Consider the following 19,271-nt stretch of genomic DNA (forward strand, 5'->3'; position numbering starts at 1 on the left):
ACCTATCAGGGAATATTACTGAGCGACGCCTCATCGTGTGTGTATGTTTTGTGTCAATGTTGTTGCTGGCCTCAAACTTGCAGCGATCTCCCTGACCCTTCCTCTCCAACTCTGGGATTGCAGGCATGTACAAAAATCACTGGCGAACCATTTACCCTACTCACGAACATCTGAATTGTTTCCAGTGTTTGGCTGTTAGAATTAAGGTTTCTCTGAACATATACGTGTAAGACTTTGTATGGACATTGGAAAATGCCTTATCGTGGAGTGGATATGTTATATGATGAATATGTTAAACCTTTAAAGACTCGGTCAACGCCTTCTGGGAAGAGGTTGCACCATTGACACTTCTCCCAGCAGGTATGAGTTTTACTGCCTATAGGTACTTGCCAACACTTATTATGGTCTATGTCGAACTTTAGCCATTACATACTAATAGTTATTTAATTACATTTAACTGTTGCCTTAATTTGAACTTCTGTAATGATAAATGTTGCCAAGCTGTTTTTGTTTTGTTTTGAGACAGGGTCTTGCTATGCGGTGCTGACTGGCCTGAAACTCTCTCTGTAGACCAGGTTGGCCTTGAATTCTGTCTTCTCGACTTTTCTATTGGTGGAAAGACACAGATGACACTTCAAATGCATTCACTTTGCTTTGTGCTTGGGGTTCAAGACGTGAGTGTCTAGCTGCTGTTCTAGCTACCCTCTGCCTATCACCTGCTGCTCACCGCAAACTGCCCACCGCCTCGGTTCTAACCCTCCAGAGTGATACAGTTTATCATGATGGGGAAGGCATCACAACAGGCAGGGAAAGCATCAGGACCAGAAAGATGGCTCATAACCTATGAGAAGGGAGAAGAAGGCCTGGTGGGGATTGGAGGATAGAAAGTAGAGGGAGGTTATACACCTTCAAGCCCACTCCAAGTGATGTATTCCTTCCAGCCATGCTCTACCTCAAGTTTCACAAACTCCCCAAACTGCACCACCATCTGTGGATACCTGAGCCTATGAGGGACATTCCTCATTCCAACCCAGAAGTCTTCCCTTTAGTCCACTGACTGGATCATCCCTTCTCCTCTGGTCTGCACTTCTGAGACTCTGTACTAGACGTACTGTTTTCATTTCACGGAATTCCTCAGCTTCTCTCACTTTTAAAAATTCTTTTTGCTTCTCTGATGGCATAATTTCAAATAATCTACCCTTGGCTCAACCAATCCTTTCTCCTGCTCTCTCTGGTCTCTGGCTGAAACTTTCCATGTAAATTTAGTTTAGTTAGCGTATCTTTCAGCTTCAAGTTTTCTGCTTTATTTTTTTATTCATCAATAGGGATTTTCAAGGTAAGTTTCGAGAAGTGAGATTTCTGGTTCAAAAGGTAAACATGTGTGTAGTTTCATTATGCCAGCTTCTCTGGACCCCACCACGTGTGACAGTGCCTGCTTCCTCTGGTCTTGCCTAAAAACTGCAGGCCAATCTCGGCTAGGGTGGGCATCTCAGTGCTGCGTTAACTTGTTTCCCTAGCGGTGAACTTGAACACGCCTTCGCGTGTTTGAGAACCATTTTATAAGCTTCCTATTAACTCTTCAGAGCCTCCCACACACTTTTCTACTGGTTCTCATTCGCTCCTGACATTGTGAGGTTCTTTAGGAGTTGGGGATGCTAGGACTTAGAAACGAAAGGAAAAAAAAGGAAAAAAAATTTTTAACAAGTTTGCAGTGGCGGCTAAGGATTAGCTCGGTGGCAAAGTACTTGCCACAGCAAGGTTTTAGGCTCAGTTTTACACACACACACACACACACACACACACACACACACACACACACGTACACACACGTACACACACACATGTACACACATACACACACGCACACACACACACATACACACACTCACACACAGCTTGCAGTTGTCTTGTAGCTCTTTTTAATTTTATTGCTTCTTATAAGATTCCAAACACAGTCCCATTCTTGCTTAGCTCCACTTTCTTTTTAGTCCTCATTGGGAGGAAGAGTCGTGCACATATACATGGTCACACTTCAACTTTATTGCCTCGAATTTTGGTAATCTTAAAGCTTCTCCTCATGCCTCTGCTAAGTAGGCATGCACCCATGTTTGATTTCAGTATCTGCATACATTCCTTCTTTACTCTTAGACTTCTGATGCACTTGAAGTGTGTATTCCTTTATTTATTCTTTTGAGATGTGGTCTTGCTATGTCGCCAGGCTGGCCTCAAGTTTGAAGTCCCACTGCTTTGGTCTTCCCCGTGCTCGGACTTAGAGTTTTGCAGTGCACAGCACGTTTAATCATAGGAGTGAGGGATGCAATTTCTTCTCTTCCAAATGGCAGAACATTTACTACAAATCCCGCCATATTTACTACAGAAGTTCACTGTTGCTCGAGTGACTTGGAAACCATCTTTATAATATGTTTATTTATATGCTTAACTGAATCCATTTCTTTTCTCTCCAATCCAGTACATATCCACCATGTTGCTTTAATGATAGAAGCTTTACAAAATATACTGAAATCTGTCTTCCCTGGTTTGTTGGTATTAGTGTTTTCCTGTCTGCCCTTGCGTGTTTATACTTTAAGAAACCCTGTCTATTCTATAAGAGTTTGGTTGGTATTTTTTATGGACCATGCTAATTTTACAAATTAGTTTAAGAAGCCTAACATTTAGTTCTTTACTTATTTGGAGGCCAGGTGTCGCCATGCAGCCTGGGCTGGCCTGGAACTTCCTGTGGAGACAATCCTGAATGCTGGAGTAATGGCGCCCATCCACACACCCAGACTAGAGTCTAACAGCTTTGCTACCTCAGAACACAATCCCCAAGGACACATTTCCTGTTTAAAAAGCAAGTCATGGTATAACATTCGTCAACAAGGCACTTAATCCTGAACGCATGCCAAGTGTTTCCCTGACCAGTGCAGGGAAGTTAACTCCTAGAGTAAGTCTAGACTTTTATGTAATGTGTAAATAAATAAAATCGTACATGCCACAGATGTGTTTCCACCATACTTAAAACATAAAGTCACCAGACCTTTTATTTGTGATGTTAATTTGGGTAAGGTTTGCTATGTTTCTATTTTACGTTTATAGTTTTGGTTTGTTTTGTAAACTGACGTCTTTGCACCGAAATAGCTCGTTTGGAAAAAGACATAACATTATTGAGTTCCTGGGGCTTTGTCAGGACGTCTGGGTATCACAGCAGGCCTACGGAGACCTCACAACTCTGAAGGTAACCCAGCTGTCCTTGGTGTTCTTTCTTACTGGACACGAGCTAGAGTTACCTTGGAAGGAGATGCTCATCTGAGACTATGCCAATATGTCTGTTGACGAGACTGTAATGCAGTTTTATGATGAATGATTGATGTGTGCGTGTGTGGGGGAACTCATGGTGGGTGGAGGATGTCACCCCTGGGTAGGTGGTCCTGAGTTGTATAAGAAAGTAGGCTGAGCAAGTCATGAGGAACAAGTCAGTTAGCAGCACTCCTCCATGGCCTCTGTTTTAGTTTCTGCCTCCAGGTTTCTGCCTTGTGTCCCGGTTGCCCTCCCTCCATGGTGGCCTAATGCCTAGAAGCAGAAGATAAAATAAACCCTTTCGTCTCCAAGCTGCTGTTGGTCATGGTGTTCTGTCATAGCAACAGAAAACACTAAGACTCCAGCCAGCAAAATACACAGATGAATCATACATCGATGCTCTGTCTACCACCCCTAGCGGACCACTGAGAGAGGAAAATCAACTCTGCCGCCCTATTAAGTTGCTCTGCTTGGCCTACCCTCTCACTTCCTCAGAGCGCTTGAAACGGTTTTCACTTTTCAAACTTCCCTTCTCACTGATTTTATTTTGAGTGGGCAGCCCACCTCCTTCAAAGAGGAAGCAGAAGTTATAGTGCGGGAACCCCCTCAGCTTCCTTTAAGAACCATAGAGGACTACCGAGATTTTCACCTACCCTCTGTCTGCTACTGCAAAGTGTCTTTCCCTCGGTCATCGGAGTCCCCTCCCCTCCCCTGCTTTCTGGTCCTTGTAGCTTCTTTCCCTCATTCCACTCACGACCGAACCTTAGGGTCTCAGGTGGAGCTTCTCCTTTCTATCTCTGACCTCCCTCTTCACATTCCAAACGTGCTATGGCAGTAAGTCTTTCAGATTTTCAGACATATCCGACTCATATCAAAAGCTGGAATCTCTAAATTATACTAGTTTACCATGCAACGATTAAACACATCTGACCAACCCTAACACCCAGGCCCTCTGGTTAAAGCAAGCGAGAAGCCTCCGCACCGTGGTAATGAATGATCCCCACTCAAGTCTCAGGATGACGCTACCCCCCAAGAACTCATGTAAGACAGTCCTTGCTGTAATCACATGAGGTTTATAGATAGGAACCAGTGCACTGGGGTCGAGACTCGTATCCCACCCAGGGGCAGAGGATTTCGACCCCGAACTCAATTTCGGGGCTCATTTTATAGAGAAAATCAACTCAGGTGGGAAGCAGTAGGCGCGTAACAATTTCACTGGCTCATTCAAATTGGCACACTCTATCTATAACACAAGTTTAGTCAACTTATCTAAGCAAACCATTTCTCTGCTCTTGTCTTCTCAGAATTACTGAACCAGCCCTAATCCGGGCCAGATGGACTTGTGGTTAGCCTATTTCTTGGAACAGGAGGCCATGTCCCCAGGCTGGGTGCGAGTAGGTCTCTGAGTGCTTGTAGTGGAGTTAACTAAAATATTTTTATTCTTACAGTAACCTGCTCCGTCCTCAGATTTCCTTTTGTCTGGGCATTTGTGTATCCAGATGAGTTGTCTGTGCAACATAAACCCTAAGATCTGCCGGGGTGGGGGGGGGGATCGAAGTCTGCCAGCCCGCTCACACCTAACACCAAAGGCAGGGCATAGCTGAGGCTGCAGGAGGGGATAGAGTGCTTGCTTAGTATGCAAGGCCCCAGGTTCAATCCTCACCACCAGAAAAGCAATCCCCAACACAAACCATAACAAAACCACACTCCCCCTCCTCCTAGCAATGGCCACATATGCATTTTACTTTCCTCAGAGCTTAATCTCTCATCACAGGTCTCTGGTGCACAGGTCTTCTACTGAAAAATGGAGACAACTCATCTGAATTCACAAATGCCCAGACACGGAGAAGCTAAAAGGAAACCTGAGGACAGAGCAGTTTACCATGTTGCTGAGGCTTCTGCTCACTTTAGCCAGAGGGCCTGGGTGCCAGGGTTGGTCAGATGTGTTTAATTGCTGCTTGGTAAACTAGGATAATTTGAAGAATCCAGCTTTGCCGTGTCTGAAAATCTGAGAGACGAGTCGCTGCCTCTTGCTGCCACAGCAGTGTTTAGAAGATTCCAAAGCTAATGGATATGGGCGGTGCATGGTGGTTCTAGGCCAGCCAGGACTACATAGTGAGAGCCTGTCTCAAACAAACAGCTAATGGACACAAAAGTCCTACATCTCAGCACACGTTAAAAGTCTCTCATTGTTGTTTTTGTAATATAATTATGTGATTGGGTGGACAGGGTTGCTCAACTAAATAGGAAAATTGGCGTGACTAAAATGCAAATAATTATGCGGTAATTCAACTGTCCTGACTACCCGTTGGACGGCTTTGGACCTGTCATTCATTCAGCATTAGGGATACAGAGAAGAATGGGGTAGAAGCTCTTTTCTCAGAGATCTGTCTTAGGAAGGGAGGGGGTAAGCACGGCATTCAAATGCAGCTTAGTAATTTCAGTAACTGACAAGCACAGGGGGTTCTGGAAGTTCAAAGAAGGAAGCACACAGCCCAGGGTAAGGAGAGGCTCGCAAGAAGCCTTCTGGAGTGAGGCCAATGAGATGCTTCCTGGAGTAGATGTCAGCAGTACAGAGAAGCACACAGGGAAAGTGGCTTAAAGTTTCTCCATCCACACAGTTCAGTTCCAAGGCACTTAAGTTGTATTTAGCAAAACGAAGTTATGGTCGGTCCTACAAAGTTATTTGACACTTACCAGCCTGAATAAATGATGTGTAAGGCAACAAGGTGCTACAATGACCACAGGAGTGGAGCACAGCAGGAACTGCTGTAGGCAAAATGACTCAAGAGATTCTCAGGAACTTGGTAGCTGGGAGCCCAGATGGGGACCCGCCAGTGAGAAAGTGGTGGTGTCAAGGATTTTGATTCAAATTTGCATGTGCAGGAAGTTGATCGGTAAGTGCTAATCTCTTGGGGACTGCTTCAGTCAGAGTCAGGGGAGGACCACATAAAGTTGGATGCCTTTACTCAAGCCATGTGTTAACAACATACACTAGAGACTGACCTGCCCAAGAATGCCCTGAGACTTAAACTTCAGAGCAAAAGGAGCAAGCGTCTGTCTGGTTCAGACAGGAACGGAGCAGCACACACTTGTACTCCTCTTCCGAGTCTTCGACATTGCGATCTGTGTGATCTCAGAGGTTTCAAAAGTCGCATTGTTGTGGTTAACTGAACAGCGCTATCTGAGGTCAGTGTTGGGGCTTAGGCTGAGGAGCAGATAACTAGAATGTGGTTTGGGATAGATATAAATAGCAGAAGCCAAGGCAGCCAAGGCCATGTTAAGTCCCCCAGGGGAAAGAAAGTAGCATGAGAATGCTGGGATTGGGGTCGCTCTGACCCTCCGAGAGCTAGGCGGCTCGTGTTACTGAACTCAGAGAACTATGCACACTGTTCATCTTCACAGAACCTCTACTTGCAGTGGGCACAGGAAACAGTACACAAGCTTATCTAACACATCAAGAATGGTGCATTAGTCGAGATTCTCTGTTTCTGGTTCTGACCCGAGTTCTGTTTTCTCATTGGCACCATGTACATGCCCTCGTGCCAGCATGGATGGAACCTTCTGCTATGCCTTTCCCCATCATAATCGATTGTGGCCCTTGAAGCACGAGCCAGATTAAATTCTTCCTCCCTTGTTACCTTGGTCACTCAAGCGTCAGGTCCCCTTCGGTCCAGACACCTCCCGGATCTAAAGGGACCCAGTCAACAGCTCCCTGCACCCAAATCCCATGGGAAGGAGAGCTAAACCTTCAGAGGGGCAGACACGCCTGGGAAGCCAGAAGAGACTACACTCTGTCCACATTTCTGACTCCAGAGGAAAACACCTAGCATCATCTGGGACCCCTGTGCACAGGGGCCCGGGGAAAAGGCGGGGCAGGCCCTTCTGGTTGCCGCCCTCATGGAGAGCTCAAACGCAGCCCCCCAGGAGCAACTTCAGCCCCAGAACCAGAGGTAAGACCAACTTTTCTGCTCCAAGTGCCTGGTGGACTCAGGACACACGCCCACAGGAACAGCTGAAGACCAGTAGACAGGAAAGACTACACGCTTGAAAGCAGAACGCTCTGTTCCCATAGCTGGCTGAAAGAAAACAGGAAAACAGGTCTACAGTACTCCTGACACACAGGCTTATAGGATGGTCTAGCCACTGTCAGAAATAGCAGAACAAGGTAACACTAGAGACAACCTCATGGCAGGAACCCAAGCAACAGAAACCAAGACTACATGGGATCATCGGAGCCCAATTCTCCCACCAAAGCAAACACTGAATATCCAAACACACCAGAAAAGCAAGATCTTGATTTTAAATTACATTTGTTCATGATGATGGAGGACTTCAAGAAAGACATAAAGAACTCCCTTAGAGAAATGCAGGAAAACATAAATAAACAAGTAGAAGCCTATAGAGAGGAATCACAAAAATCCCTGAAAGAAATCCAGGAAAACACAATCAAACAGGTGAAGGAATTAAAAATGGAAATAGAAGCAATAAAGAAAGGACACAGGTGGGGCTGGGGATTTAGCTCAGTGGTAGAGCGCTTACCTAGGAAGCGCAAGGCCCTGGGTTCGGTCCCCAGCTCCGAAAAACAAAAAAAAAAAAACAAACAAACAAACAAAAAAAAAGAACCAAAGAAAGGACACAGGGAAACAACCCTGGATATAGAAAACCAAAGGAAGAGACAAGGAGTCGTAGATACAAGCATCACCAACAGAATACAAGAGATAGAAGAGAGAATCTCAGGAGCAGAAGATTCCATAGAAATTATTGACTCAACTGTCAAAGATAATATAAAATAGAAAAAGCTACTGGTCCAAAACATATAGGAAATCCAGGACTCAATGAGAAGATCAAACCTAAGGATAATAGGTATAGAAGAGAGTGAAGACTCCCAGCTCAAAGGAGCAGTAAATATCTTCAACAAAATCATAGAAGAAAATTTCCCTAACCTAAAGAAAGAGATAAACATACAAGAACCCTACAGAACCCCAAATAGATTGGACCAGAAAAGAAACTCCTCCCATCACATAATAGTCAAAACACCAAATGCACAAAACAAAGAAAGAGTATTAAAAGCAGTAAGGGAAAACAGTCAAGTAACATATAAAGGCAGACCTATCAGAATCACACCAGACTTATCACCAGAGACTATGAAAGCCAGAAGATCCTGGACAGATGTCATACAGACCCTAAGAGAACACAAATGGCAGCCCAGGTTACTGTATCCAGCAAAACTCTCAATTAACATAGATGGAGAAACCAAGATATTCCATGACAAAACCAAATTTACACAATATCTTTCTACAAATCCAGCCCTACAAAGGATAATAAATGGTAAAGCCCAACATAAGGAGGCAAGCTACACCCTAGAAAAAGTAAGAAACTAATCATCTTGGCAACAAAACGAAGAGGAGAAGAAAAGCATACAAGCATAATCTCATATCCAAATACAAATATAACAGGAAGCAACAATCACTATTCCTTAATATCTCTCAACATCAATGGACTCAATTCCCCAATAAAAAGACATAGACTAACAAACTGGATATGCAATAAGGACCCTGCATTCTGCTGCCTACAGGAAACACACCTCAGAGACAAAGACAGACACTACCTCAGAGTGAAAGGCTGGAAAACAACTTTCCAAGCAAATGGTCTGAAGAAGCAAGCTGGAGTAGCCATTCTAATATCTAATAAAATCGATTTTCAACCAAAAGTCATCAAAAAAGATAAGGAAGGGCACTTCATATTCATCAAAGGAAAAATCCACCAAGATGAACTCTCAATCCTAAATATCTATGCTCCAAATACAAGGGAACCAACATACATAAAAGAAACCTTACTAAAGCTCAAAGCACACATTGCCACTCACACAATAAAAGTAGGAGATTTTGGGGTTGGGGGTTTAGCTCAGTAGTAGAGCACTTGCCTACCAAGCGCAAGGCCCTGGGTTCGGTCCTCAGCTCCGAAAAAAAGAAAAAAAAAGTAGGGGCTTTCAACACCCACTCTCATCAATGGACAGGTCATAGAAACCAAAATTAAACAGAGACATAGACAGACTAAGAGAAGTCATGAACCAAATGGACTTAACAGATATTTATAGAACATTTTATCCTAAAACAAAAGGATATACCTTCTTCTCACCACCTCATCGTACTTTCTCCAAAACTGACCATATAATCAGTCATAAAACAGGCCTCAACAGATACAGAAAGATAGAAATAATCCCATGTGTCCTATCAGACCACCACGGGCTAAAGCTGGTCAACAACAATAAGGGAAGAATGCCCACATATACAGGGAAGTTGAACAATGCTCTACTCAATGATAACCTGGTCAAGGAAGGAATAAAGAAAGAAATTAAAGACTTCTTAGAATTTAATGAAAATGAAGGTACAACATACCCAACTTATGGGACACAATGAAAGCTGTGCTAAGAGGAAAACTCATAGCTCTGAGTGCCTGCAGAAAGAAACAGGAGAGAGCATATGTCACCAGCTTGACAGCACACCTAAAAGCTCTACAACAAAAAGAAGCAAATACACCCAGGAGGAGTAGAAGGCAGGAAATAATCAAACTCAGAGCTGAAATCAACCAAGTAGAAACAAAAAGGACCATAGAAAGAATCAACAGAACCAAAAGCTGGTTCTTTGAGAAAATCAACAAGATAGATAAACCCTTAACCAGACTAACCAGAGGACACAGAGAGTGTGTCCAAATTAACAAAATCAGAAATGAAAAGGGAGACATAACTACAGAATCAGAGGAAATTCAAAAAATCATCAGATCCTACTACAAAAGCCTATATTCAACAAAACTTGAAAATCTGGAGGAAATGGACAATTTCCTAGACAGATACCAGGTACCAAAGTTAAATCAGGAACAGATAAACCATTTAAACAACCCCATAACTCCTAAAGAAATAGAAGCAGTCATTAAAGGTCTCCCAACCAAAAAGAGCCCAGGTCCAGATGGGTTCAGTGCGGAATTCTATCAGACCTTCATAGAAGACCTCATACCAATACTATCCAAACTATTCCACAAAATTGAAACAGACGGAGCACTACGAAATTCCTTCTATGAAGCCACAATTACTTCTATACCTAAACCACACAAAGGCCCAACAAAGAAAGAGAACTTCAGACCAATTTCCCTTATGACTATCGACACAAAAATACTCAATAAAATTCTTGCAAACCGAATCCAAGAACACATCAAAACAATCATCCATCATGATCAAGTAGGCTTCATTCCAGGCATGCAGGGATGGTTTAATATACAGAAAACCATCAACGTAATCCACTATATAAACAAACTGAAAGATAAAAACCACATGATCATTTCATTAGATGCTGAGAAAGCATTTGACAAAATTCAACACCCCTTCATGATAAAAGTCCAGGAAAGAATAGGAATTCAAGGCCCATACCTGAACATAGTAAAAGCCATCTACAGCAAACCAGTAACTAATATTAAACTAAGTGGAGAGAAACTCGAAGCAATCCCACTAAAATCAGGGACTAGACAAGGCTGCCCACTCTCTCCCTACTTATTCAATATAGTTCTTGAAGTTCTAGCCAGAGCAATCAGACAACAAAAGGAGATCAAAGGGATACAGATTGAAAAAGAAGTCAAAATATCACTATTTGCAGATGATATGATAGTATATTTAAGTGATCCCACAAGTTCCACCAGAGAACTACTAAACCTGATAAACACCTTCAGCAAAGTGGCTGGGCATAAAATTAACTCAAATAAATCAGTAGCCTTCCTCTATACAAAAGAGGAACAAGCCAAGAAAGAAATTAGGGAAATGACAACCTTCTTAATAGTCCCAGATAATATAAAATACCTCCGTGTGAGTTTAACCAAGCAAGCGAAAGATCTGTATGATAAGAACTTCAAGCCTCTGAAGAAAGAAATTTGAGGATCTCAGAAGATGGAAAGATCTCCCATGCTCATGGATTGGCAGGATTAATATAGTAAAAATGGCCATTTTACCAAAAGCGATCTACAGATTCAATGCAATCCCCATCAAAATACCAATCCAATTCTTCAGAGAGTTAGAATAATTGGCAAATTCATCTGGAATAACAAAAAACCCAGGATAGCTAAAACTATCCTCAACAATAAAACTTCAGGGGGAATTACTAGCCCTGAACTCAAGCAGTATTACAGAGCAATAGTGATAAAAACTGCATGGTATTGGTACAGAGACAGACAGATAGATCAATGGAATAGAATTGAAGACCCAGAAATGAACCCACACACCTATGGTCACTTGATTTTTAACAAAGGAGCCAAAACCATCCAATGGAAAAAAAATAGCATTTTCAGCAAATGGTGCTGGTTCAACTGGAGGTCAGCATGTAGAAGAATGCAGATCGATCCATGCTTATCACCCTGTACAAAGCTTAAGTCCAAGTGGATCAAGGACCTCCACATCAAACCAGACACACTCAAACTAATAGAAGAAAAAGTGGGGAAGAATCTTGAACACATGGGCACTGGAAAAAATTTCCTGAACAAAACTCTAAGATCAAGAAATCGACAAATGGGATCTGATAAAACTGCAAAGCTTCTGTAAGGCAAAGGACACTGTGGTTAGGACAAAACGGCAACCAACAGATTGGGAAAAGATCTTTACCAATCCTACAACTGATAGAGGGCTTATCTCCAAATATATAAAGAACTCAAGAAGTTAGACTGCAGGGAGACAAATAACCCTATTAAAAATGGGGTTCAGAGCTAAACAAAGAATTCACAGCTGAGGAATGCCAAATGGCTGAGAAACACCTATAGAAATGTTCAACATCTTTAGTCATAAGGGAAATGCAAATCAAAACAATCCTGAGATTTCACCTCACACCAGTGAGAATGGCTAAGATCAAAAACTCAGGGGACAACAGATGCTGGCGAGGATGTGGAGAAAGAGGAACACTCCTCCATTGTTGGTGGGGTTGCAGACTGGTACAACCATTCTGGAAATCAGTCTGGAGGTTCCTCGGAAAATTGGACATTGAACTACCTGAGGATCCAGCTATACCTCTCTTGGGCATATACCCAAAAGATGCCCCAACATATAACAAAGACACATGCTCCACCATGTTCATAGCAGCCTTATTTATTATAGCCAGAAGCTGGAAAGAACCCAGATGCCCTACAACAGAGGAATGGATATAGAAAATGTGGTACATCTACACAATGGAATATTACTCAGCTATCAAAAACAATGACTTTATGAAATTCATAGGCAAATAGATGGAATTGGAAAATATCATCCTGAGTGAGGTAACCCAATCACAGAAAAACACACATGGTATGAACTCATTGATAAGTGGATATTAGCCCAAATGCTCGAATTACCCCAGATCCATAGAACACATGAAACTCAAGAAGGATGACCAAAATGTGTATGCCTCACTCCTTCTTTAAAAGTGGAACAAGAATACCCTTGGGAGGAAATAAGGAGGCAAAGTTTAGAACAGAGGCAGAAGGAACACCCATTCAGAACCTGCCCCACATGTGGCCCATACAAATACAGCCACATATGGCAAATATATAAGTGAATGCCAGCAGCAAAGCACTGAACCGAGAACAGGACCACCGTTGAAGGAATCAGAGAAAGAACTGAAAGAGCTTGAAGCGGCTGGTGACCCCATATGAACAACAATGCCAAGCAACCAGAGCTTCCAGGGACTAAGCCACTACTCAAAGACTATACATGGACTGACCCTGGGCTCCAACCTCATAGGTAGCAACGAATATCCTAGTAAGAGCACCAGTGGAAGGGGAAGCCCTTGGTCTTGCCAAGACTGAACCCCCAGTGAAAGTGATTGTTGGGGGGAGGGCAGTAATGGGGGGAGGATGAGGGGAACACCCATAGAGAAGGGGAGGGGGAGGGGTTAGGGGGATGTTGGCCCGGAAACAGGGAAAGGGAATAACAATCGATTTGTAAATAAGAAACACTCAAGTGAATAAAGATGAAAAAAAGAAAAAAGAAAAAAAGAAAACCAAGGCACTAAAGTAGAGGTTAACAACTGATCTGTCAGTTATATCTGTTGGGGTTGGGAAATTCAGTTTTCAACAATAAAGTGACACTGGGTATAAAAACCACTCAAGGGCAGGTCCAATGCTAAGGAGTAATTGACCAACAAATAATGGACTATATAGACTCAAATAAAGCAACTGACTTATTCCTTTAAAAAAAAAGTTACCTTGGTCAGGAATGTGGCCTCTGTGAGTGAGTGTTTAAGTGAGTAAGTGTTCACAGTGGATGCGCCATTTCTAAACGTATGTTAAGGGCTTTGGTTCCGTCCTTTCTTTGCTCTGCCATTAAGTTCCTGCCCGATAAACTCAGCCATCTGAACGTTCATTAACCACTAATTTGTTTGCACTCATATCATTCCCAAACTATTTGATGAACATCGCTTTCTACCCTTGAGATCACAATGATACAGGATACCCACCCTGCAAAAAGGTTATGGTCATAGTCAACGCCATCTCCCTAGAGACGGCATTGTGTCCTGCCTTCGCTGTCCTGCCAAGAACATTAGATTTTTCCTCTTACGTCAACGCAAATGCTAGTGAATTGTTTCCCTGTCTCCTCACACTCTGATTCTTACAATCGGTTAATCAGCCATTAAATTCTGTCTATTTGGATTTTTCAAAGACTTGTTTCTACCACAGCAGGTATATGTCTTCTCACAGCTACACTGCCGGGGTTTCCCAACTGATGCCTAATGTGAGAGGCTCGTATTCTCTGTTCATGGAGCTTGTTCACACCTTCTGCTGTCAGATTGTCTTTCCTATGTCACGGACATCGGTGTGCCCCGATCCTTCTCTGCGGTACCTGCTGACCTGCCAAAGAACCAAGCAAATCCTTGAATCTGGGATTCCAGGCCGTCCACAACTTGACCCCAGCTTTCCTTGTCTAAAATTCGTGGTTTTGCTTTTGAGTCACACGTGTGCAGCTACCCAAGGAGGCCCAGAGGAAGGCGCCAGGTCCCCTGGAGTTGGAGTTACCAGAAGGTATGATCCACCTGATGTGGGTGCTGGGATGGAACTCTAGTCCTTTGCAAGGCCAGTCAGAGCTGGCTGAAGCCATCTCGACAGCCCAAGGACTCCTCCCAGTGACAAGCAAGTAACCTCTTAGAAACCCCTTTCTCTGCAAACCTGCTCCTTGCTCTATCTCCTTGTTTTTGAAAACGATAGTTCCTTTCATTCAGTTGCCCTGGCCAAACACCTTAGAGCCAGATTTACCATCTCCCATTTCCACACCTAGGATGTCAGTCAGTTCTGTTGCCTCTGTCTTCAAACATCCCAGGATCTGCCCACTGTTACGCAATAGTTCTCTCCTGGAAGAAGGCCAAAGTGACCGCATGTCTGCTCCGGCCACCCACATCCACAAGTCCTAAGTAACCTTAAGTGAAACATTCCAGGTGTGTGTGTGTGTGTGTGTGTGTGTGTGTGTGTGTGTGTGTGTGTGTGTGTCTGGGGAGATTGGCTCAGCAGTTGAGAGCATTTCCTGCTCTTCCAGAGGGCTGGAGTTCAGTTCCTAGCACCCAAATTGGGTGACTCATCACCTTGCAAGGGATCCTATGGGATCCACTGTCCTATTCTGGTGCACACATGTGGTACATGTGTGCTATATGCATGTGCGTACATGTATGCAGGCACACACAGACACACAGACACACAGACACACACACACACAGACACACACACAGACACACACACACACACATCTTTAAAAGAAAAAGAAAATCAGCCACAGATTCATTAAACCTTAAACCACAGATTCATTTTAGTAGACAAGGGTGAGACTGGATTCCACTCCTCTGTGCTGAGCTGTGCTGGATACAGAATGAAAGACTCAGGTTTCTGTCTTGGACGAATTTGTGGTCTGAGGAGTTCTGGAAGGCAAGCAGCTCATGTTAACACATGTGGGGCAGTGATAGGCGGCTTTCTGGGATGGAGTAAGGAGATGCTTACAGAGAAAGGCTGAGAATGCTGGTTTCTAACACACACCGTAGACACCTAAACGGTTCCTTTGTGATCTCTGTTGGGCTTGGCTCTTTGAAGACGAAGCACAATTCTTCAGACTCCTTTGCAGCTACAGTTCTGCGAATGACCTAACTTTCACAGAGCAGATTCTCCTGGAATCCTTGGAGCAAAGAGGAGAGGGGACCATGCTTGGGGACATGGTTCCCTTTAGCAGCCATGTGGCCCAGGCCCCTATTACAATGCTTTCCTATGAACTCTGCCTACTGTGGGCTTTAGGGTAACCCAGAGGATCTGACATAGGGATATATACCAGTGACAAACCGTGATTATTTAAAGGCACGAGATAGGATTACTTTACCTGGGATTGCTTTGTATGGTACATGTGTGCACAAACACATCAAAAAGGTGGAGGATGTATGCATTGGGAAAGGGTTGTTTCTCACCTCCCTTGTTTCCAGGTCTCTTGCTCTGTTTCCCAAATGCTGACAGAGATATGATATCTCACCATCCTGCTCCTGTTGCCCCACGTCTGCAGTCATGGTAACAAGAAGCATAAGCAGCTCAGGAACCATAAGCTACTATAAACTCTTTCTTTCATAAGTTGCCTTAGTTATGGTCTTTTGTCATAGCAACAAAAAACGGCTAACACAGTGTGTGTGCACATGCTAAAATTATAGAATATATATATACATGTGTATGTAATTATACAATACACATATATACACATATATTGAGATAGAGAGAGAGCACATGTGGTATGTAAGTATGTATAAACTGTAATATATACAGGGAGAGCTGTGTGTCACTTAAGGAAGGTGCTACACCATCAGAATCAGCAGGTGCTTGGAGACACTGATGATTTCCTAGATAGAGCAGAGCCTGTCTAGATAGAATTGAACCTGTGCCCTGCCCCTCTTAGGTCTCTGCCATGACAGACTGTTGCACATTCATAGCTAAGTGGGCAGGCCAAGGCAAAACCACAGCTTTAAATCAGCAATCTCCCTGTGCACAGAGGATGCTACCAGCCTTCCAGGACCTTGCCCCTGAAGAGCGATGCTGACCTAGCCTTTATTCCTCCGTGGGACACTTAGTCTTTCAGTAAGGAGGAGGTGAGGACTGGCGACCCCAGGAAGAGGAGCGGGCTAAAGAGACCCAAACCAGACTCTAAACACTTTTATTTTTACCTAATATCCAGCATGGTTTCTGCAAAAATCACTAGTTAAACACACTTTCTTGGAGATAAGCTACTTAATCCAGACAATTAAAAAAATTCATGTGTACATAAGGAAGGATCCAGTAAACAAAATGAAAAAAAGCAGAAATGAAATTAGAATGAAACCCCAAGTTCTGTATAGTACGTTCCTCCTTCCTCCCTTCAGGCTGACGTTGATGCTCCGTGGAGAACTGTGGGACACGACTCTGGACAGGGCATCACACAGCCAGGAACACACATGGATGGTCTTAGAAGTCCAAGGTCATCCATAGCTCCTCAGCGAGTTTGAGGCCAGTTTGGGATACATGAGACTCTGTCTCAATAGAAACAAAACCAACCAACCAAACCCAACCCAACCCAACCCAGAACACCCACATGACTTGGGGGCTGGTTCTACATTCCAGACAGGGCACTGGGGCTAAGCACTTGTCTGTGTTGTTGAGGTTTCTGGGAAAATGCAGATTCAGGATATCAGAGGTTGCTACTGTCAGTTCTTAGACCGCACGTGGTCTAAAAATAGGTGCTATCGTGGTCTGAGTTGTTCAGCTGCATGTATTCCAAAAAGCCTTTCTTGTAGCTGGCCACCCGAGTGGGCCTCCGGCTCTTCACGCCCGAGGCCTGTCTTTTCTGTAAGGCACTAACGATCATGTCTGAGAACTCAGTTTGCAGACGCTGTTGGTTCTCCCTGGAAAGTGGGTGGGAGAGAACAACGGAACCAGTCAGCAATCCACAAGGAATGTGCCTTAGCCCCACAGGGTTCATTTCACCACTACCCAGCGGATGCCTATTCTGTGCTACACACAGGAAATCCAGGAGTACAAAACCACCATTGCCTTTGATGAGTCCAGAGAACTCTTCCCCTGCTATATGTCCATGTGCAAGATACATCGCACACAGGAAATGGATCTTTCTCTTTCGAAGTGAAACATAGTGCTAGAACTGGGGGACATGGTAGAAGAACGAGAGACCAAGCAAGAGGAGATCAGGACTCTACCACGAAGTCCTGAAAATACATGAGTTCCCCACACAGCTATGCATGCAGACATTGGAGAGTGCTCAGGTTGGAAGGAGGTTTCCAAAGTTTAAAACAGATCAGGGCGGTCCTAGTTTGAATCCAGGCTTCCCGGGTTGACCCCACAACTCCGATAGTTTGCCTTCTCTGCACGACAGAGTCTCTCCTCAAGCAACAGCCATTGCAACAGCTGCAGGACCGAGGCCAGGAGACTAGCTAATGGAAGACAACCTGGGTCACCTTCAGGACTGAAGCCTGCTAGGTGGATATGAAATCTTTCTCCTACGGCAGGGAGAATGCAGACTCTAAGTTAAGACCTAGAACCATGGTTTAAGGCAAGACTGGTGCTGCCCTCTCTCAGCAGACAGGAGGGAGGAGCAGGGGCAGGAGCGCTGAGAGCATCACTTCCAATGTCTTCTACTCTTGTTGCTTGCTTGCTTGTTTGTCGTGTATGGGTGCTTTGCCTGTGTGTGTGTCTTGCACCAATGTGTGCCTGGTACCCAGGTGGCTAGAAGAGGGCCAGATCTCCTGGAACGGGAGTTACAGATGGTTGTTATCTGCCATGAGCATCCTGGGAATCAAACCTGGGTCTGTAGGACTCAGGTCTTATGAAAGAGCAGCTAGTGCTCTTACCTCTGAGCCATCTCTCCAGCTCCATGCTCTGTCCTTGTAAGAACAAAGCAGGCATGAAGTGACGTCCAAGCTGCTCTTGCTCTCCCAGGCAAGCCAGGAACACAGCCCCAGCTTTCCCGATGCTTCATGAACAGCATTTAACCAGCTTATTAGTAAGAGCAAGATTGTGGGGCCTTCTAAAAAGATGGGTAGAAGAGGTGTTTTTAATTGCTTTTGTTTCTGTGTGTTTCTGTGTGTGTATGCAGGGACAGAACATGTGGGTGGGTCCCTGTGGAAGCCAGAAAGAAAATATCAGATCCCTGGGACCTGGAGTCGCAGGTTATTGTAACATGATGTGGGTGCTGGGAAACTCCTCAGATTCTCTGGAGGAGCAGCAAGTGTTTGTATCTACTGAGCCTTCTCTCCAGCCCCAAGATTTATTTTATTTTTATTATGTGTGGATGGAGGTGTTGTGCGTGTGTGTGTGTGTGTGTGTGTGTGTGTGTGTGTGTGTGTAAGAGGAATGTACATGCAATAACCACAGAGTCCAGAAGAGGGCGCCATATCCCTCTTCTACAGTTAACAGACTCCGTGTGATGGGAACGGAGCTCAGGTCCTCTCATCACTGAGCTCTCTCCAGCCCCTTCCCCCACCTGTTTTTGAGACAACGTCTATGTGCTAGGCTGGCCCTCAAACTCACAGAGATGTACTTGACTGAGTGCTGGGATCAAAAGTATGTGCCACCACACCCCGCAAATCAAGTACATCTTAGTGGTTAACTGGGTGAGGATGCTGGTTTAAAGTGTTATAAAGCCAGCATTTGGGAGACTGACCGAGACAGGGAGATTGAGGGGTGGAGGACTGTCCGGACTATGACTGTATCTCTCTCTCTCTCTCTCTCTCTCTCTCTCTCTCTCTCTCTCTCTCTCCACCCCCACACCCACCGTGTGTGTGTGTGTGTGTGTGTGTGTGTGTACGTATCTGTGTTTGTGTCTGTGTGTGTACATGTGTGTGCGTGTGTGCATGTGCGTGTCTGTGTGTGTACATGTGTGTGTGCATGTGTGTGTGCGTGTGTGCATGTGCGTGTTTGTGTGTGTGTACATGTGTGTGTGCGTATGTGTGTGCGCGCGTGTG

At 44.3% G+C, this 19,271-nt stretch overlaps 1 protein-coding gene across 4 annotated transcripts in view; it reads right to left on the reverse strand.

Moving 5' to 3' along the window:
- Nucleotides 1–16,457: 16,457 nt before the first annotated feature.
- Nucleotides 16,458–19,271, reverse strand: part of Gucy2c (guanylate cyclase 2C) — an 80,582-nt gene continuing 77,768 nt past the window's right edge. For 3 of the 4 annotated variants that reach the window (XM_039107137.2, XM_063285634.1, XM_039107138.2), the window contains one exon: nucleotides 16,458–17,198. In XM_039107137.2, the coding sequence (XP_038963065.1) occupies nucleotides 17,024–17,198 (175 nt within the window). In that variant the 3' untranslated portion in view covers nucleotides 16,458–17,023. The remainder of the gene's footprint in view (nucleotides 17,199–19,271) is intronic. The other variant, NM_013170.1, reaches the window with a different exon arrangement.

This window comes from Rattus norvegicus, chromosome 4 (assembly GCF_036323735.1).
Source record: "Rattus norvegicus strain BN/NHsdMcwi chromosome 4, GRCr8, whole genome shotgun sequence".
Taxonomy (NCBI): domain Eukaryota; kingdom Metazoa; phylum Chordata; class Mammalia; order Rodentia; family Muridae; genus Rattus; species Rattus norvegicus.